This window comes from Phoca vitulina, unplaced genomic scaffold (assembly GCF_004348235.1).
Source record: "Phoca vitulina isolate PV1807 unplaced genomic scaffold, GSC_HSeal_1.0 scaffold44, whole genome shotgun sequence".
Classification (NCBI taxonomy): domain Eukaryota; kingdom Metazoa; phylum Chordata; class Mammalia; order Carnivora; family Phocidae; genus Phoca; species Phoca vitulina.
The window spans coordinates 2,705,570-2,727,085 of record NW_022589747.1 but is presented as its reverse complement, the minus strand read 5'-3'; the positions used below and the strand labels follow the sequence as shown (position 1 = coordinate 2,727,085).

The 21,516-nt window shown below is 48.0% G+C and overlaps 1 protein-coding gene across 1 annotated transcript in view; it reads right to left on the bottom strand.

Annotated features, from left to right (window-relative positions):
- The window catches only part of ABCA13 (ATP binding cassette subfamily A member 13), a 369,069-nt gene that overhangs the window by 14,965 nt on the left and 332,588 nt on the right, over positions 1-21,516 (bottom strand). Inside the window, exons 57-59 of the mRNA XM_032430502.1 lie at positions 19,424-19,558; positions 17,012-17,115; positions 9,781-9,873 (exon numbers count right to left, since the gene is read on the bottom strand). Coding sequence (XP_032286393.1) covers positions 9,781-9,873; positions 17,012-17,115; positions 19,424-19,558 — 332 coding nt within the window. The remainder of the gene's footprint in view (positions 1-9,780; positions 9,874-17,011; positions 17,116-19,423; positions 19,559-21,516) is intronic.

Sequence of the window (21,516 nt, the reverse complement as noted above, 5' to 3'; positions counted from 1 at the left end):
TCCTTCCTTCCTGTAAGATTCCACATATTAATGAGATCATACAGTTTTTATCTTTCTCTGACTTATTTCTTTTTCTTTAAGATTTTATTTATTTACTTGAGAGAGAGCAAAAGCAAGAGAGATCACAGAGGGGGAGGGAGAAGCAGACTCCCCGCTGAGCAGGGAGCCCGACGTGGGGCTCGATCCCAGGACCCTGGGATCATGACCTGAGCCGAAGGCAGACACTTCACCGACTGAGCCACCCAGGATTCACTTAGATAATGCTCTTGTGGTCCATCCCTGTTGTCACAAATGACAAGATTTCATTCTTTTTTATGGCTGAGTAATATTCTGGTGTGTGTGTGTGTGTGTGTGTGTGTGTGCGCAAACCACATCTTCTTCATCCTCCATTCATCCACCAGTGGACACTTGGGTTGTTTCCATGTTTTGGCTGTTGTAAACAGTGCTGCAGTGAACATGCGTGCAGGTATGTTCGAGTTAGTGATTTCATTTCCTTTGGGTAAATACCCAGGAGTGAGATTGCTGGGTCATAACTTTTTGAGGACCCTCCATACTGTTTTCTACAGTGGTCGCACCAGTTTGCATTCCCACCAACCGTGCACAAGGGGTCTCCTTTCTCTGCATCCTCACCAACACCTGCTGTTTCCTGTGTTGTTGATTTTATCCATTCTGACAGGCGTGAGGTGGTATCACATTGAGGTTTGGATTAGCATTTCCCTGATGACGAGTGATGCGGAGCATCTTTTCATGTGTCTGTCAGCCATCTGCATGTCTTCTTTGGAGAAATATAGTTCTGACCTAACAGAAATCCATTCCCCAGCGAGGTTGTGTTTTCTCAAGCTTAGGTTGTTATTTGCAACGTAATTCACGGTCCGGTTGTGTACGGCAGAGTCTCAGAATGGCACGTTTTTGCTTTCTGGGTTGCACACAAATTGTTGGCAGACCAGTGGGCATCGATGCTCAATCTAGCCATCCAGCAGAGAAGGTGACGGAAAATATTGCCAGGGCCGTGGCAGCAATTAGGCCTGAATCACACACCTGGTAGTTCCTGCTAATGGAGGGACACTGAGTACGGACAGAGCCCAGTCTCTAAAAGCAGCAAGCCAAGCGCAGGTGATGCAGACTGTTTTGAGAAAAAGCAGGCTTCACCCTGTCTGGAGATGAGTGGGATCTGAATGAAAGTCTTTACCAAAAGGGCCGATTATTGTTATTAGTACTAGTCATTCATTAAGCTAGACAGAACCCAAGGGCTGCCGTAGTCAGATTCCTTTTTCAAGTCCAGCTGTAGCCCCCTGAAGGGAGGTGTCCTTTAGCACCAGCCCGCCATGTGCAGAAACTTTACCTTCATTCACTCGTTCCTTTATTCTTCAACAAATACCTTGAGCACTGTCCCAAATATCAGACACCCAGAAATAAACAAGAAGAGAGGCCCCACTCCTAAGAGAGCTTCCATTCCACTGGGAAGAGGCTGAAAACAATCCAGTAAACAAATTAACGTTGTGTGTAATACGTGCAGAGGTGTATTAGTCTGTTCAGATTCATGTATGAGTGACAGAAAACCCCAAGGAGCAAGGACATTAGTAGGTTGAAAGGCTGACGTCAGACAGCTCAGAGCGGGTAAGGCACTCTTCTGGCTCCTTCTCTTCCTACTGCTCTGTTCACTGGCCTCCATTGTGGAGGCTGCCTCGTGGATCAAGACAGCTGCTTCGTCTCTAACCATCACATCTGCATTCAGGGCAGAAGGGAGGAAGGGGCACGGAAAGCGATGTCCCTCCCTACAAATCCACACCCTTGAAGCTGCAGACCCCTCTCTTTGTATCTCTTTGGCCACCTGCAGCAGGTCCTCACATCTGGGAAATGTGTTCTTACTTCCAAGTGGCCCAGCAGCCAGGTAACATCTGGGGCATCTTACGCTTCTATGAATGGGCATGGTCCCTCTCTTGGTGCCCTCGGTCGGGGTCAGACAGACACCCACACACATAAAGGTCAGTGCAGCACAGTGTGGAAATTGTCCTAAGCCTGGGGAACAAGATGCTTGGGGGCGCAGCTCAATGGAAGTCATCTAACACTAATGGGTTTTTCTGGAGCGTCAGGGTCTTGAAATCCAGTGGGGAATAGACCATGCCTCTGTTGTCTCTCCTAAGACAGGCGCTCAGCCAATGGGCACCCATGAGCAGAATCACGATGTGAACCTGAATCCGTGAAACAATGTCTCAAACACTTCCATTTCCCACCTTCTCTGCCTGAGTGTTCTTATCAGAACGTATTAGAAAGTGACCGCTCCGGGTGACATCGCTCATGACCTGAATTTCCAAGACCTGAGGCATCCAGCCGAAATGTCCAGCATGAGAACGTCAGGTGGCTCAGAAGCCCTTCCCAGGGAACTGCATCAGAGCAATGTGGATTGTACTTGCGTGACGCGATGATGTGAAAGCAAACGAAATGACAAATGCCACGTAACAGCGTGGGAACACAGGCTGAGGAGGTAGAAGCCAGCGAGCGCCTTTCTCTGAAAAGAGCCCTTCCTGGTAAAGACAGTTAATTCAGTGGTGCATAGAAGCAGCTGAATCCGATGATGCTTGAACACAAAGCAAAATGCAGGATAGAATTCAGTCATCCCACAGCTGCCAAAATAATCGTACGTGAGTGTGTGCAAACTTCCTTCCCCATTTGTGACAGTGACATAAGCATATCCAATTAAATGTTTCATTGTTAAATTTTTAAATCAGTTTATTATTTGGTGATGTAATCTTAATCTAAGCTTTGATGTTCATAGCAATGGTTTCTAGAAGCATTAAATCAAAGATGCCACGCTGAGCATAAGGTGTCACGGAAGGTGACGTGTTAATTTTCAGCCAGCCAGATGGTCGTAGCTTGAGACCTCCACCATCACTACACCTTCTTCCATTTCTGAGAGGAAAACCTATAAACAAATCCTCCAGAGTACTCTCTATGTTCTTAGTAAAATGGCTATATAACCTATTGATGAGAGCCTCTTTCGAAGTTGATTCCATTATTTTTTTTTTTCCAGCAAATAAAAGGAACTTTATTTTATGGAGAAGGAAGTTGGGAGGGGTTGTTTTGAATGAGAGTCCCTTAGAAAAGCAAGAATTCAAAGAGATAACAGTTTCTCATTAGCTGATTTACAGGGGTAGTGAGTTTCTTGTAGAGGATTCAATGTACATCTTTTCCTGTTGGGGCCTGTAATTGATCATTTTTTCCTATTGATGATTCTTCTGTTAGGGTCTTCATTTGACAGTTCTTCCTGTAATTGACTTTGATTGGTATGGCTCCCCCTTTCAGCTTCCCCAGTCTGCTGTAGTGTTAGATAACATTTGTTTCCAAAACAGTTCTTTTGACATAACAATACTGTTTAAATATATCTTTGAGGATTTGCTATTTTTTGCAACAAATTCATTGGCTATTGCTTCATGTTTATACTTGCACTGTATCATCCCAAATGCACTTGGTTAATTCAGTGTGCTCTTGCAGTATTCACTGCTTTGCTTTCAGGGCCACTTTAAATGGGGACTTCCAAGAGGCATCCATAACTGGGTTTGTTTCTGTTGGGAGAATTTTCTCCCCTAAGTTGGAGTAAGTGCCAATAAATATTTTCAGTTAGTTACTTTCTGATCTAGGGTCTTGGTTTAGAACCATCATAAAATTTGGGAGTTAGGTTACTTCTGTTTTTGCATAATATATTTTAAGTTTTGTATTTTGTTGCCTGTCAAACTTTTATAAAAATCACGTACCCAGTAAGGAGATGATCTCCAATGCTTACAATCTTGACAAATATGAACTATACATGAGAAGTGCCTCACCTTCCTTGTTATTCAAATGTGGCCCTAAGTGGTTTCTGGTATGTACTTTCCTCAAAGTAGGATGTGAGGACCAGAAAAGGTCCTTCCTGGCATTAAGGAACAAAATCATTAAATATGGAAAACCCGACTCTTGATCAGAGGTGCTTTCAGAAAAAGATCTTGACCAAAAGGGGGAAATGTGAAAATTAATAAAGGAAAACCTCCATTATTATTTTTGATTCCTGAAGTTTTCAAGTTAGACAACTCAAGAAAATAAAAGCTCTCAGGGTGCCTGGGTGGCTCAGTCAGTTAAATGTCTGCCTTCGGCTCAGGTCATGATCTCGGGGTCCTGGGATGGAGTCCCACATAGGGCTTCCTGCTCAGCGGGGAGTCTGCTTCTCTCTGCCCCTCACCCTGCTCGTGCTCTCTCTCTCGTGCACTCTCTTTCTCAAGTAAAGTCTTAAAAAATAAAATGAAAAGTTCCCATAATCTTAAGGATTTTCTTTATTTTTAAAGCTTTGGTTTTGTTTTGTTTTGAATAAATCAACAGCCCTATCCTCCCTCCCTGCCAAAAAATCAACCGGGCAAACTTCAAACCTCTAGGCTTCAGAAGCATGAGTTATTTCCCTGCCTTGGGAGGACTACTTTTACCCTCGGACTTAAACTTTCTGCTTCAGTTGGTCTCAGGGCAGGGGAAAGCAAACAGGTGCAACACGCAGATGTGGCCACTTCCCTCCAGGTGGGTCATGAACATGCCCACAGCCTGCTGGCTCTCAGGATGCACTCCAGTTACGCCCTGGAGAGAATCTGGGAACACATCTCCAGTTCTTGGGGATGAAGTATCAGTGCCCCAGAGGGTGGTACTAGCCATTCCTGGCCATCAGGTGGCCTCCCCTGTGCTCCAGCTCCCCTTTGTACATGCACACACACACACACCCCATGCGTGCACACACACAATGAGGGCTCGCACAAGAGCATACACTGTTCAACCTAATGACCTACCCTCAACTGAGGAAAGAATCCAATCAGGAGCACATGAGATTGTAGATAGTCACCCAACATCCACTTCCTTATCTTGTTCATTAACAGAAACCTAACTTTATTTAAGTGGCAAAATGCCCAGCTAAATTCTACATTTCTCGGGCTTCCTAGTAACCGGGGCAACTGACAAAACCTAAGTGCAAGTGGCTGGGTAGGGCTTACAGACAGCTTGCCTTTCCGTGCTCCCTCTTGTTTGTTGCCTAGAACAAGGATGCGATGGGTGGAGCTACAGCAGTCATTCTGGGACCAAGAAGATTGTAAAGACTTGAGCCCCTGAACCAGTGCCAATAACCAGGTACTTCTGGACTTTTATTACATATAAAAAGTGAATATGCTTCAGTCAATGGATATGCTTACATCAATGCGTTTGATGTTCTATTACTAAGGATGGACATAGCTCATAACTGAAAAAGAAGATCAAAGATAGGAGAGAAGAAAAAAATCCCCTGGAGGAAGGTCTCAGAAGGGAAGGAGATCCGTGGGATTGTCGCACAGGAAGAAGAAAGACAGTTGATAAAGAGGCAAATTTCCTTCTCAGAAAGAGAAACAAAGGCAGAGAAGGATGAATGGCAGTTTGTGAGCCCACCCTGAGGGGCGGATGGACAGGCGGCTTCTCTCATCTCGGGATATTAGAGACCACGTGTTAAATGAGTGGGTATCAGGGCCTCGACAAGAATGGGGGCGTGGAAACACTGCCCAGAGGAAGGTCACAGGAAAGATCGGGGTCCCAGCTCCACCACAGCCCCATCTCTGCGGTTACTGAGTGGGGGTTGTCCTGAGAACATACGCCACAGAACAAAGCGGAACCAGAAGCCCAAGCTCAAATCCTAGCTCCTCCGCGCACCAGCCGGGAAGACGCTCCATGTTTCTCTGACTCATTTTCTATACTTCCAGAGCGGGAGTAATACTAATAGCCAGCTCATAGGGGTGTGAGGAGGAGCGAACTAGTTAGTGCACAGAGCACCGAGAACTGGCATGGAGTAAGCACCCCACCAGTCATACCTCCTGACATTATCCCCTGGACGCTAGGCCATCTGTGCCCAATCCAGTACGGAAGAGATCACGTGTACTAAATGGCCACCAGACAGAAGGGGAGAACTGGGACACATAGGAGAGGAGGATCATCCAGATACCAGGGAGCAGAGACAGGAAAACAAGGGCGATTCCCGAGAAGGGGCCAGACCTCACAGACAGCTGATCCAGGACTGCAGCTTATGGATGCAAATGTCATAAACTAGGACTTTCCTTGGTCAGAGAGCAAAAGGAAAAGGCCAAAAGGGGAGAAGGGCATGTTGCCCAGTTTCCTGAGCCCGAAGAGAGGCCGTCCAGGGTACTGCAACAGGGCAGAGGAAAGCCATGGGTGTCATCCAGGCTCCGAGGCCACTGAGGTGGGTGACGGTAGCCAGGGCGCAGCCCGGGCCAGCTTGGACAAACTCGGGGGGGGGGGGGGGTGACTGGGGGGGGGGGGCCCCCGGGGAAGAGTGAAGACATCCGGGGGTGGGGGGGCGTTGTGACAGCGACGGGGAAGGAGGGAGGCTGAGGCTGCATCTGAGTGGTCCGTGAAGACCTCACGGCCGGCAAGAAGCACGCAGCTGACAGGGGCCAAGGACACAACTTCTCAAGTCTGAGAGGCCAGAGGTCATGGCGGTGGGAGGGAGGCAGGGAGGCCCAGGGACGAGGTAAGCGTGTGCGAGGGGATGGGGAGAATGCCACTTTCCCCAGAGAGGCCTAGTCCCTGGCATCCTGAACTCTGGACCCCGTCTGTCCTTCCGGCCAGGCAGCTCCCAACCTGGAGGCGAGGTGACAGCGGGGGTGGCCGGCTCTGGGACAGCTGCTGGGAGCAGGAAAACCCAGGCCAGAGCGGGAGAACCCATCAGGTCGTCCAGCTAGAAGTCTGTGGCTGGCTTCTTCACAGAAATACCAGAGCACGACCACAGTCACTAACCGTGGACTTGGTTCTTATGAACAAGCAGCATTTAGCAGTATGTTGGAATTGCAGGGTTAGATAGTGTGCACCCCTGAAGAAGGATCCCAGAGAAGCTCTAAGAACTTCTAACAAGGTCTAGAACTTGAGAAGAAAAAAGGACACCAAGTCAGTAAATGAGTGATTTAAAGGCTGGCCACATCTGTCCTCCTGGGGAGTGAAAGCCTAAACATCTCAGGACCGTGACTGTCCCCTGCGGGGTGGTCCTCCTGCGTCTCCCCGGACAAGGCGTCCAGGACCGGCGGTCGCCGCCCTCAGAGGGCATCTCCGAGCCAGTGCGGCCGCGGGGGCGGGGAGGCGGAGGCTGTGCTCCCCCAGGGCGCGGGGCGAGCTGGAGCGAGGCCGGTTTGGGGAAGGGGAGCAGCGCACAGACAGACCCCGGCGCGGGGAGGATGCGCTTGGACGCCGGAGAAGAGAAGCCCGGGGTGGCTGGGAAGGGGAGCGCGGAGCACGGCCAGGCCAGCGCGGCGTGGGGCAGGGAGAGCCGGCGGGGGCGCTGCGGGAAGGAGTGCCCGTGGGGGGCGGGGGCAGGCGTCTCGGGCGCAGAGAGCCCCTGCCCTGCCCTGCCCCGCCCTGCCCTGCCCTCCACGTGGCTCTGCGAGTCTCCTCCACGGGGCTCCTGCAGCTCCCGGCGTCAGCTACCCCGTGAGGCAGACGCCTCCCCGCCCGAGCCGGGCCCTGCACACCCACCCCTACAGCCCCACAGGGAAACCCCGCAGCGAAGCTCAGGACGGTCTCTCCCAGACGCTGTGGCCCGCGGGGCCGCCTCAGCCCGCCTCCCTCACCCCTGCTCTACCCGCATTGTCTCCTCACTCTTTGCAAAGGTCCTCCGGCCCCAAACTCCAGCTGGCCTCGTCTCCTCCCGTGCGGCCCCGTGCCCGTCGTGGGGGCCAGCTTTGCTGCTGCTCTGGGCACAGCCCTGTCCAGACTCGCCGCGCATCAGCACTGACCTCCCCCCTCAGCTGTGGCTTCCGCGCTCCCTCCGGGCAACCACAGCAGAGGCGCCTCCCCTCGCTCCCCCTGCGCCTCCAGAGCGCCAGCCTCTCTGCAGACCAGACGCGGCCTGAGCTCGGCCCTCCTCCACCTGCCGCACCCTCGCCTGGCCCCGCAGTGACCCGTGCCCAGCTGGGGACGCTCGGACAGACAGGCTGTGTGACGGATGCAGGGGCAGCAGACCAGGCCCCCCTGCAGGTGCCCGGTGGCCCCTCGCACACAGCCCTGGGGCTCTGCACCACGTGGACACAGACGGAAATTCTAGGGTCGCCACTCCCGGTCACAGCACGTGGTGATGCCATCAGACGCTGGGACAAAACCGTGTGCCGTGCGGGGGACAACAGGGCTGGAAGCCAAGCAGTGTGTGTCACGTCTGCTCAAAGCATGCAGACGAGCGTGCCCGCGGGGACGGTGTGCACAGAGAGGAGTGGGGAAGGAGCCCACACTCTCCATGCAGCCCCTCAGCCACTGGGACCTCAGCGGGCACAGGTGCTGGGGACTCCCGGGGCCATGTCAGGATTAACCCTTCACTTTTCATCTCATATTCCGGAAACAGATGTCATCAGTTTATTTGCTGCAGGAAAATACCAACTTTACAAATTATGTTTTGCAACGTATTAAGGTCGCGTTGCGGTGAATCGCCCACAAGCCAGTTCTCGCTTCGTGTCATTGCACAGCTCACACATTACTAATAATCCGCCCTCAGCCACAGGACGCGCTACCGGAACTGAAACCGGGAGTAGGAGAGACGGCGGGGCTACACACCACAGCACTTGGGGGAGGACTCTTTGCGCTGCCTCGGCCAGCTCCTGCAACCTGCGAAAGACCTCGGGAGAGGCAGGTGGCTAAGCTGAGACATAAATCACCTAACAATCAGGCATGGGCTATAAAACTTTATGTAAGCATTCATAAAGGTTAGGGAGTGTGAAATATTATTTTTCTTTCGATGACACTTATTAAAGGTGAGCGGAGTACATATTGAGAACAGTTTCCAGCAGGTTGATCTGACAAGCGACTAACCCGACGTGGCAAGCAGGACCGGGATCGGCTGTCCTGGTAGCACCGGACTCCGACCACCGGAAAACGGATATTCGCTCCCAGGACGGCACATCAAGCATTCCATACTATTTGCTCCATGAAATAAACACACTTCAACTTAATATATAGATCTGTTTAACAAATCTCTGCCTGCAAATTCCAACATCAAAAACACTGAATAAATGAAAATGAAAAATTCATCAACATATATTAATAAATCATTCTGTATCTGAAACAACAAGTTAAAAGGAAATCAGAAACTGTGAAAATAGTTAAGGTGACACTGAATTTTCAAAAAACGCATTACTAGGACAGAACATATGCTCATAGAAATTGACAGCAAAATCATGACGATCCCAAAAAGTCAACGGAGAAGACATAAAAAGACAATTAGCAGGAGCAGGGGAAAAAATCTAAGGGATGAGGACACACAGGAAAAATCTTCAGGCCTCATTAGTCCGAACGAAAATCAACCACAACAGTCCTGTGTTCCCTCCTGACTCGGTGCAGACCTGTTTCACAGCGCGGCAGCCGGCAGGTAACACAGGCCCCTGATCCACCCTGGACAAGGGGTACAGGGTGGACAACCTCTGAACATAGAAGGTATTCTGTATCAGCGAGGACGTTTTTCTCCTCTCTTCATCTTGACTGTCACAAGGAGAGTGCCTGTCCTCCTGGAAGAAGCCGTGAACGTGGTGGGGAATGGCTGGGTCCACGTGTGTCCCGCACACCCTCACCTTCTCAGCCCCCATCTCCCTTCCCTGCCACGAGGGGACTGGACCACCCTGGCTCTAGAGCATCACCAGCTACAGGAGCATCATGCTGCTGACTTAGAGTAAACAGTTCAACTGAAAGAGAAATATACATGCAACACATGCACAACACACATGTATACATAGAACACGCAACATACATGCAACATACCTGTCTTTAATGTGCTGGGGAGAGCCAAGGCACCTGAAGCTGCCATTGACCATGATGGCAAGTCTCGTGCAAAGAGCCTCACACTCCTCCATGCTGTGGGGAAAGACAAGAAGCGCATGAGCGAGCCGTGTCCTAGGGACGCCAGGCTTGGACCAAACAGTCAAATCATCAAGTAGACCAAAACACTGCTGTTGCAAATTTGGGAATTTTCTGTATTTGTGAATATCTATATACAAACCTGAAGAAACCCCCCAAAAAGCACTTTTTAAATGGATGTTTTATTTAGATGGCCCATGATACAATTATCCAAAAACTTAGCAGCATTTCAATATCCGAGGAACAACAGTTATAAGGACAGAACCTTTCAGCGACAGTACGAAAACATAAACTAGATACGAGTGACCTTCACAGAAAATGTGGAAGTTTTATGAAAAATAAAAGGAATAAGATCACTAAAGAACCTAAATGAAATCCTGAATCAATAAAAAGATGTGTCAAGAAAAGGAAAACAGTGAATATATTTCAGAAAAAGGAATTATAATATGAAAATTACCATTATATGAAAATTATTTTATAAAATATATGTATAAAATGTAGTAAGTGAATTTTATATAAAATACAAATATTTATTCTATTTTACTATAATACATAATATAAAATAAAACAAATGACATTGTGTAATTTGCAACTACAATTTACTCTGTAATGTTTAGTATGTAATATTATCTTGATATAAAATATGTAATAAAGATTCGTAACTTGTAACAGTATTATTATAATTACATAGAAAATAACAAAATATAATAAGGATATAGTATAATGCCAATCAAAGTTATAAAGCATATCTTCAAAGTTATTTAGTGAGAGGCAGAAAAACTAAGTAGGAAGAGTAGTAAGACCCAGAAACTATTAACATTTGTTTTAAGGCTCAAGTAATTTTTTTTTAAGATTTTTATTTATTTCAGAGAGAGAGAGAAAATACGAGCAGGGGGAGGGGCAGAAGGAAAGGGAAAAGCAGACTCCCCGCTGAGCAGGGATAAGGCTCAAATAATTTAAATAAGGCAATATGCTAAGGAATCAGAAGGCAGATCACTGGAACCAGATAAGACAGTGAGAAGGAGGCATTCACACCTTAAACACGGAAGCAACCGGAGGATGGGAACATTCCTTCTGAGCATAATAGCAACAGAAGAAACTATGAAACAAATGTTTAGCGGTTGACGATGCAAAACGACAAACTTGTGTCAAAACAGCAAACTAACATTAAAAATAATGACAGCAAATGCAACGTGTAAGGGTTGATATGTTCAGTATAAAGAATCAATACATGTTAGCATAAAAACAGAACAATGAAAAAGCAGTCCAGGAAAAAGGGCAAACACAGAGACTATTCAAAAAACTGCTCACAGGTAATACACACACCAACAAATTAAAAACTCAACCGTCAAATAAGTGATCTTAAAATTATTTTCCAGCCAGAAAGCCATTTGTCATGGTGCTTTTGTTTTTTATTTTTTATTTTTTTATTTTTAAAGATTTTTATTCATTTATTTGACAGAGAGACACAGCGAGAGAGGGAACACAAGCAGGGGGAGTGGGAGAGGGAGAAGCAGGCTTCCCCGCGGAGCAGGGAGCCCGATGTGGGGCTTAATCCCAGGACCCTGGGATCATGACCTGAGCCGAAGGCAGACGCTTAACGACTGAGCCACCCAGGCGCCCCTGTCATGGAGCTTTTGTGTGTTGCACAGGAAAACTCTTCCCCCCGCCCCCATCTCCAGGGCAAAGAAAAACAATGATTCCTCAGATCAAAAAAATACCCAAAACATCTTCTCCATGATCCTAAGAAGGGGTCCCTCATATACTGCTGGTGGGAGTGAAAAACTGGCATAACTTTCCAAAAACCCAATTTGGCAATAATCTCTTTTCTAGAAATTTACCTTAGGAAACTCAGACAATATGAATGCTATAACAAGTTATTTATAATAGTAAAAATCCAGAAATCAGTTCCACAATAGGATAATACAGTACTCATATAAATGGGAGTGCATCCATGTGTTAATCAGCCATTAAAATGAGGTTTTCCAAACTCAATTGCACAGGGAAAAAGTAATGATATGGCAATGGCAAAATGACAATGCATGTTAGGAATATTGCACATTATGTGAAAAAGAAACTGGGAAGGAAAAACATACAAAAAGGTATGATTTTGATGATACTTGAAAAGTGAGGTTAATGGAGGACTATCTTTCCTTCGTTGTACCTCACTGTACCATCCAAATCACCTACAGGAAACATGTATTGTTTTTACTGTTAGGAAATGGACATAAAGCAGTCTGCTCTTTAGGTCACGGCATGTTCATATCAAGGTTATACTGGTCAGCCTTCCATGCAGCCGGACATGGACATCAATGTGAAGTGTAATTTCTGGGTCACATCAAAATAAGACAAGCCACCAGCCTTGGATATTGGTTCTTTCCACTTTCCATGAGCTGGACTAGAAAGTCGATTTCAACCATGAAGATGAGGACAAATTCACAGGTGACTAAGTGACATGGTGGCAAGACTCTGAGTCCTGAGTGGGGTCCAGCATAGCCCACCAACATAAATTGTTAATGGGGAAGAGAAACCCATGTCTGGTCTGAGCCACTGTAATTTGGCGTCTTTGTTATAGTAGCTTAACGTGAAGTCTAAGGAATATATGCTATCAACGTTCCAAATACGCTTTATGTATCTTTCTGTGCAAACATGTCTTTGTTTCTTTAATTAATTTCAATTTAAAACAATCTAATTCCATTTTTATGAGCACACAGTAGGTGCTGTAATTAAATGGGCATTCTATGAAGCCATTTCTTTATTACATCCTTAAACAGTTCAGATGAGAGGAGATCCACTGACACTGACCTCAGAGTAATGACTTGTTAGTTTCAAGTGAGCTGTTACTAGCTGTCAAACAGATAAGGTCCCAACAACAGGTGGGATTCCACAACATCTCAGCCTGGGGGGAACAGACTGTGAGATTTTGATGATTTTTGGCATCAAGAAGAATATACAATGCCAGGGGTTCGACATCAACGAAAGTAATCTCTGACAATTTACTGAGAAAATGAACACTGTATTTCCTCCAGGTGGCTGAGCTGACTGGAACAGAACTCTGGTCGGGGGAGGGGGTGGGGAGACAAAGATTTCAAGGGCTTATAATGGAATGTACAAGTCAGAGTTTGATGGGCAAGCAAAAAACACTCCTGGTCATTCTTGGATGAACTTTTTTTTTTTTTAAGATTTTATTTATTTATTTATTTGAGAGACAGAGAGAGAGAGCAGGGGGAGGGGCAGAGGGAGAGGGACAAGCAGACTCTGCACTGAGCATGGAGCCGATGTGGGGCTCGATCTCATGACCCTGAGAGCATGACCTGAGCCAAAATCAAGGTCAGACGCTTAACCAATTGAACCAGCGAGGGCGCCCCGGATGGACTCATTTTAATTCCTCTTAGTGAGTACAGTGGGAAAGAGTTTCCCACCTCAGGTTTCCACCATGGTCCTCTAGGTAAGGAATAATAAGAGGAAGAGACAGGAACTCAAAATTAAGAGGAAACTTCAATTTGGAGCCTTTTCAGCTGAAGTCAGTTGTTTTAGAATCACAGACTCAATCACCAGTTGCCCTACTCTTCATTAATCGGGAGTCATTTAGGCCTTCGTACTGCATGAATATGGACAGACTTACAGAAATGAAGACACATCGTTAATGTGAAACCATAGGAACAGGAGGACATAAAACAGAAATTACAGCAACGTGTGGTCTTTCTGAGAACGGTCTGCAATAATTATCTGCTCTATGGAATTTAAGAGGCATTTTTAATGTGACGCCAGTTTATCCAATCTTAGAATCTGCCTATGAACATGAGGACTTAACAAATCCTAGCACGATGAACACAGGAATGCAGGGAGCTCCTGGAATTGGCACGGCCAAAAGATCGTTTTCAGCCAAAATGTATATATCTTATCAGGTAGAGGATGTGCCAAATTTACTGTGATGTAAAGTTGTATTTTCTGAAGAGAAACAGAACAAAGACAAAAAGGCAAAAGCAGGACTTCTGGCTGTGGCCAAGCGAAAAAATTGGCAAGCCTTACCCCCAAAAAACAACTATAAAACTGGACCAAATGAACCAAAACAACCATTTCAGAATTCTGGAAATTGACCAAAGGCATGCAACAATCTGAGAAACACAGGTGACAAACTGATGAGCTGAGGGTAAGAGGAAGGGTAATCCGTGACTAGCTTTACAAGCACGCACCCTCTAGCAGGCAGGCAGACCGTGAGGATTAGCAGCTTCTCTGCACTCAGTGTGGGCCACCGGAAAATGCCCATACCCAGTGACATCGTCACCGTAAGTGAGCTTTGTAGAGCCCAGCAAACAAGAAGGAACAATAGCTCCGGGATCTGGCCCGAGGTGGGCTCTACTAGGCTGATACTGTGTGACTGGGGCATGCATATAGCTTACTGGGGCTGCATGTACACACGGTAGAGGTCAGAGAGGGGCCACGCCATCCACACGCTCCCCGTGAACCCAGGGGACATCCACGTGCACATCCGAGAGACCAGCAGAACCAAGAGAAAGCAAAACTGGGCCATCTAGATGAGGCCTGCACTTGGAATATTCTCCCCTGTGCACACACAGATCCGTTGGCAGAGGACAGAATCTTTGCTGCCTTGAGGTAGCTGAGGGCTGCCCCTGCCCATGTAAGATCAGGGTGGCTCCAAGGAAGCTGGGCTTTAAAAAACGAGCATAAGGGGCGCCTGGGTGGCTCAGTCGTTAAGCGTCTGCCTTCGGCTCAGGTCATGATCCCAGGGTCCTGGGATCAAGCCCCGCGTCCGGCTCCCTGCTCCGCGGGAAGCCTGCTTCTCCCTCTCCCACTCCCCTTGCTTGTGTTCCCTCTCTGGCTATGTCTCTCTCTGTCAAATAAATAAAATCTTAAAAAATTTAAATAAATAAATTAATTAATAAATAATAAAAAACGAGCATAAAATTTAAAACACAAACTGTATGGAGGCATCAGCAGTTACTCGCTGCAGGGGAAAGAGATTTCATAGATTCATCCCAGCCAAAGAAACACTAACACACAGACTCACAAAAGGAACAAACCAAAAACAAAACAAAACAAAAAACCTGAAAAAACTGGCGATAACAGCAATTTTGGGGGATGCAGAGAAATCAAACCAGAGATGCCACAATTTATTAAGTATTGTGAAATATCCAGCTTTTGACAAAAAATTATAACCTGCAAAAGAAACCAGAAACTGTTACCCATACTCAGGGGGAAAATGGTCAGCAGAAACTGTTCCTAAGTGTCCCTAAACATTACATTTCGTAGAAAAGAATCTTCAGTGAAGCCACTCTGTGTATGTTCAAAGCACTAAAGGAAACAATGTTTCAAGAATTTTTTTAAAAATGACAATAACGATCAATAAATAGAGATTCTGAAGTAGATTGAAATTATTTTTTAAAAAAAAAAGAACCAAATGGGGCGCCTGCAGTTGGGCGTCCAACTCTTGGTTTCCACTCAGGTCATGGTCTCAGGGTCATGAGATCAAGCCCTGCATTGGGCTCCATGCTCAGTGGGGGAGTCTGCTTGAGATTTCTCTCCCTCTCCCTCTGCCCCTCCCACTCATGCTCTCTCTCTCCAAAAATAAATAAACATTAAAAAATAAAAGGACCAAATGGAATTCTTTTAAGTTGAAGAGTATAATAAATGAAATGAAAATTTCACTACGGAGCCAACAGCAAAATTTGAGTAGCAGAAGAAAGCATCAGTGAACTTGAAGATAGATCAGTAAAGATTATTCAATCTGAAGAGAGAAAAAAATATTAAAAAGAAAGGACAGAAACCCATAGATCTGTGGGACACCATCATACATACACAGAAAGTACCAGGGCACGGGAAAGGAAAGGAAAGGAAAGACAGAAAGATCCAGAAAAAAAACACTGGCATAAGTAACTGCCAAAATGTCCCCGTGTTTACTGAAAAAACATTAACCTACGCATTCAAGAAGCACAATGGACCCAAGGTAGGATAAACAGAGATCCACCTCTGGGCACATCGAAGTTTAACTGTGAAACATGAAAGTCAAAGGGGAATCCTGCGAGCTGCAAGGCAGAAATGACCCATGATGTACGGGGCAACAGCAGAATTAGCACTGGCCGGCTTCTTATAAGAAAGAACGTGGCAGAGAAGACAGGGATGACACATTCATCTGGGCTATGTGAATTAAAATCACACTTAACCAGGATGGCTACAATCAGAAAGACAGAGTGTTGACAAGAGTCTGCAGAAACTAGGAACTTCACCTTTGGTCCTGGGAACATAAAATGATGAAGCCGCGTCGGAAAGCAAAAGCTCTACTGTGTCTTAAAGCATTAAACACAAACTTACCACACAACCCAGCAATTTGGCTCCTAAAAACCATCTGAGACAAATAAAAACATACGTCCACACAAAGACATTCATCTGACTGTTCACAGCACATTATACGGGAAGCAATCCCGTATCGATCAGGGAAGAATGGACAAAATACGGTCTGGCTACATGACAGAACACCACTCCGCACTGAAAACCAGCACACGGCTGACACGCCACAACACGGAGGAGCCTCAAGGACACAGCAAGGGAAAGAAGTCAGATACAAAGACCACACTTTTGGGTGCACCTGGGTGGCTCAGTCGGTTGGGAGACTGACTTTGGCTCAGGCCATGACCTCGGGGACCTCGGGGATCCTTTGCTCAGTGGGGAGTTTGCTTCTCACTCTCCCTCTACCCCTCCCCTGGCCCACATGCTCGTGCTGTCTTTCTCTCTCAAATAAAATAAATAAATCTTTAAAAAAAAAAAAAAGATCTAGGGCAGAAAGGCACAGACACCTGGCCCCAGGACCGGGGGAGGACGTCGAGCCCCAGAGGAACGACCACGGGCAAGCGCGTGCCTGCGACAGACCGCTGGGCTCAGACTCTACTCTGCCACCTGCAGCCTGTGTCCCTCGCTTACGTTACCTGACCCGTCTCCGCTTCAGGGTCCTAACCTGTGCAGGGGGCTCGCGGCTACATCCCCATGGCAACGTGCTGCCCCAACGCAGGGGCGCGTGGGCTGCGTGGGCCTGGCCCCGGCCGCTCCCCGACTCCTGCCAGCCCCCCAGCCGTGCCCCCCCCCGGCCCCCGGACCGGCCGCGAGGGCTGTGGCTCACCTGTGGGAGGTCAGCACCACCGCACAGCCTCCCCGAGCCTCCTGCGTTATCGTAGTCCACAGGTAGCGCTTGGAGCAGGGGTCCATCCCGGAGCTGGGCTCGTCCTGAAGGAGAGAGCACACGATGATGGGTGTTGGGGGTGCACGCTGGGACACACAGGCTGCACGAGGCCAGGCCTGGCCGGGGGGGGGGGCCGGTGGACCCCACGTTGTCTCTACGGGCATCGCGTCTTCACAACAGCTGGCAGTCGAAGAGGACGGCCCACCTTGCCGCACCGTCCACCTCCGCAGAGCTTCCGAATGATCCACCGCAGACAGACAGGCAAGAGCAGAAGAAAGCTTCCCTTACGTAGCACCATCAAATAAAGTGGGATTTTTGGAACCCGGAGCTTTCTCCTTCAATAAACACCAAAGCACTTACTGAACCACTTTTGAGAGAAATGGCTCTGGACTTTGTGATGCATTTCTGGGCTTTTTGCAGTCAGGGAGTACTAAACACATTTTTCTTAAGAGCTTAGGGTCATCAACTCCCCTAAAAGAAAAACAGACGGAAAGTGGACAAAAAAAATGGCACTGAGCAGGAAAACAAACACCTGCGCTTTTCTGCAAGCCGGGTGATACATATGTATAGTTAGAAGAATAAGCAAATAGCAGCGGTGGTCATGCATTGCTCAGCGAGAAAGCCGATGGGCATAGCTCTACATTTTCCTGACCCCACGCTGGTGTCAGACGCCGGAGCCACTTGTCTTTCCTCGGGAGAGAACTTGGAAGGCCCTGCAAGGCATGTCTTGAACCAGATGCTCTGAACACGTCCCCACCATCACGGTCACTAAAGCCCATCGGGTGCCACGCGCTTTATCGGCATCATTCCGTGGCCTGATTTCAAGGGACCCAAAACACAGGACTGTATCACGGCCACTTGCAGAGGAGGAGGAGACATGGGTTCAACGTGCCAGGCTGAGTGTGTGCAGGGAGGTGCTTCTAGAAGCAGAATCTGGCCCCTGGCAGCTGACTCAGGTCTGACCGCGAAGCCAGAGTCTAGGGCCACCAAGGGAGCCGAGAGCAAGGCTGCATGAAGAAGGTGGGGGACACGCTCCAGGGCGGTGTCCCCGTCCTGATGCAGGACACGTGCTGGGTGAGGATGAGCATGGGGCAAGTTCTACAGAAGGTAACAGACATCATGCCTAGTGAGCTCTTCGATGTGGGCCTCCTCTTGTACGTTTCGGAAAACCTAGTTTACGCCCTGCAGAACGGGGCAAATGTTCGTAGTCACTCCTGGATGTCAAATGATGGCATGCTGCAACGTCCTTGACTTGGGGACTATGCAAAGAAGCACACTTAAAGCAAATAAAGGAAAATCAACTGCGAGTCCAGAAGACACCCCATTAAATAATGAAGGGCCACTCATCCAATGCAGGCTTCTTGAATCCCCTTTAAAACGCTGTTTCCAGGGACGCCTGGGTGGCTCAGTCGTTAAGCGTCTGCCTTCGGCTCAGGTCATGACCCCAGGGTCCCGGGATCGAGTCCCACATCGGGCTCCCTGCTCAGTGAGGAGCCTGCTTCTCCCTCTCCCTATGCTGCTCCCCCTGCTTATGCTCTCTCTCTCTGACAAATAAATAAAAATCTTTAAAAAAAAAAAACCAAAAAACACTGTTTCCATTTAATGAACAAGAACAGAAAGAAGAAAATAATTTGTTTCCCACACGTTTTGCTGCCCCTCTGACTCCGTACACGTGGGAAGCTGTGGGATGCACCCCAGTGATTCGTATCCCGTGTATGGCATCCAAATCGTGCCTTTTGCATATTATTTGAGGGATATGACTTTGAGCTACTTTAGAAATGCAAGACAGTTGGTTCTATTTCTTGATCCCCCACCACCAGTTCATGCTTTCATCCGGTCAAACTGGATCAACCCCAGCTCCCAGATGGATTACAGACAGCCTGTCTCAAAGCCACTACATCTAAGCCCCACTTCCTGCTGAACGACCCGCTCTCCCCGCCACATCCGTCCTGCACCTGACACCCACTGTCAGGATTCACCATGGGCTCATGTCGCCGCAGCTGTGACAATCACTTCTCTGTACATAGAAAAGACTCAAAAACAATATGCTAGGAGTCAAATATATATTGGTTTTCAGATTATAGGTGGATCCTGGTGTTATTCTAAAATACTGCTGTTAATGGTAAATTTTTATTGAGTCCTCAATGAAATAGATAACAGGGACTCTATCAAAAGATAACCTTTTTTATTTCTGTTAAATTCCAATGCTTTTTTAGATCCTGTTTGGGAAATACTGTCTTAGGGCAAAATGTTTATTAGTTCAGAGAACCCACACTACAGATCTGAATCTCCTCCCCGGAGGGGCATCTTGTTTGAAGATGCCCAGAGACCACTGATCTCTCAGCTACTCACCAACAAGAGCAGGTCAGGTTTGCCCAGCAGGGCCAGGGCCGTAGAGAGCTTCCGCTTGGTACCCCCACTGTAGGTGGCCACCAGTTTGTCCACATGGCCCTCCAAGTGTAGACGCCTCACGAGGTCCCCGGCAACCTGCAAGACAGGCGCCGTCCGTGAACGCATCCCCATGCACCGAGGGCCCCAGACCCGGGCTCTCAACCCTGCGTGCCCTCTGCTGCCCCTGCCCACCCCCCACGAACACCTCCCTTCCCGACCCCAGGCCGGCACGGGATGAACAGCAGGTGGGCACCTGTGGGAGCACTCAGGACTGGAGCTCAGGGGAGCAGAGTGCGCCAGAAACCCCGTCGAGCCAGGGCCCGATGCAGAGCCACACTGGGGCGAGCGGGCGCGGGTGAGCCCTAACCGAGACCGAGGAAGAAGAGAGGGAATAAAGCAGGGAGAGCCCGGGCAGGACGGGACCTCGGGGAGCAGAGAACGGTGAAGAGAGTTTTCAATATTCAAACGGAAAAGAAATGACCCTTTCCACCGACGAGCCACTGCCAGAGACGGGCCGCTCGGAGAGACGGGGAGCAAAGAGGGAGTGTTTCTCACCGGCCACTGCTGGGAACCGCTGCACGAAGCCAGGACGGTGACCGAGCGCCACCCCACAGTACAGGGGGTTCCGAGCCCGAGCACACACGGCATGTCCTGCCTCCTCTCTTCCTATCCCTGCCCTGCCCTGCCTTCACCTGCCCTGCTTCATACGCCCCAGGGACCCCACTCCTGTCCTCTTCTCTGCCCCTCTCCCCTCCCCAGTGGGCGGCATGCGTCCCTACAGCCCTCCTGCTCGGACGCCCACCACAATTCCCGCCACCCTGCATTCTGTCTGCTCTCCGTTCCCATGCGGTGCAGCTGCCTCTGGGGCTGAGACTGAGTGACAAACACTATTTAAAACTTTGACAAATGCGTTCTCTGTGACTCTTGTGACCGCAGAGACATCGCCGAAGTTTGGTTTTGTCAGTTTGTTTAGACATCGTCATATAATCAGACTGGCTGCAACCGTATCTTAATTCAAATCTAGGAGAGGCGGGGAAGGCTCTCTGTCCTGAAGGACAAGTAAAATGTAAGATAAATGGAAGAAAATTTAAAAATAAAATAACGAAATAAAATATATATTTAAGTAAAATATATGGACTACTGTTCATGCTTTTTTGGATAAAAGCATACAAGTTGGGATAAGCCTAATAATAATGGCAATGATGAAGTACCAAGAACATCTGAAAATACTGGCATGATATTTATGCCTCCCAAGAAAAACCCCCGACAGAAAGCGCTCTAAAGCTTTATTTGCGCCTCCTCAAAATAACACAGGAAGAATTAAGAATCTCGAGAACTGGCCTAGTTATCAGAGAGTGTAAGTCAAAGGGACACAGAGAACTTCGGAATAAACTCACCAAACTATGAATACTGATGTTCATGGAACCAGGAAACATAGGTCACCTTTTCCCAGTTCCACAAAAGGTCAGTGTTGGGGCGCCTGGGTGGCTCAGTCGGTTAAGCGTCTGCCTCCGGCTCAGGTCATGATCTCAGGGTCCTGGGATCGAGCCCCGAGTCAGGCTCCCTGCTCAGCAGAGTCTGCTTCTCCCTCTCCCTCTGTCCCTGCCCCTGCTCATGTGTGTGCTCTCTCTCTCTCTAATAAATAAATAAAATCTTATAAAGAAAAAAAAAAAAGGTCAGTGTTGCAGCCTATACATCCTGGGTTGGATGGCCACAGGAAAGAGTCCAGAACACAAAGGAACAAATGCCTTGATTTGATCCCATGCCTCCTGAAGGTCCTATTTTCAGAAAATCACAGAAAATAGCCTGATAAGTACGTTCTTGCAGTTTTCCTGCACTCAGGACTCCTGTCAACATTACAGCAAACGTGAGGCCCTAGCAATGGTCGGCAAGATGCTGTACCAACGCCCAGATGTGTTCTGCTTAAGGAATCTCTCTCTGCTATTAGGTGTTTTTCTCCCATAAAGTTCTCAGTTGTTTGACACTTAAGGCAAGAGTTTAGGATTCACTCATCCTTATATCCACAGTGGTAATCATGATCCACATTTAGTAGG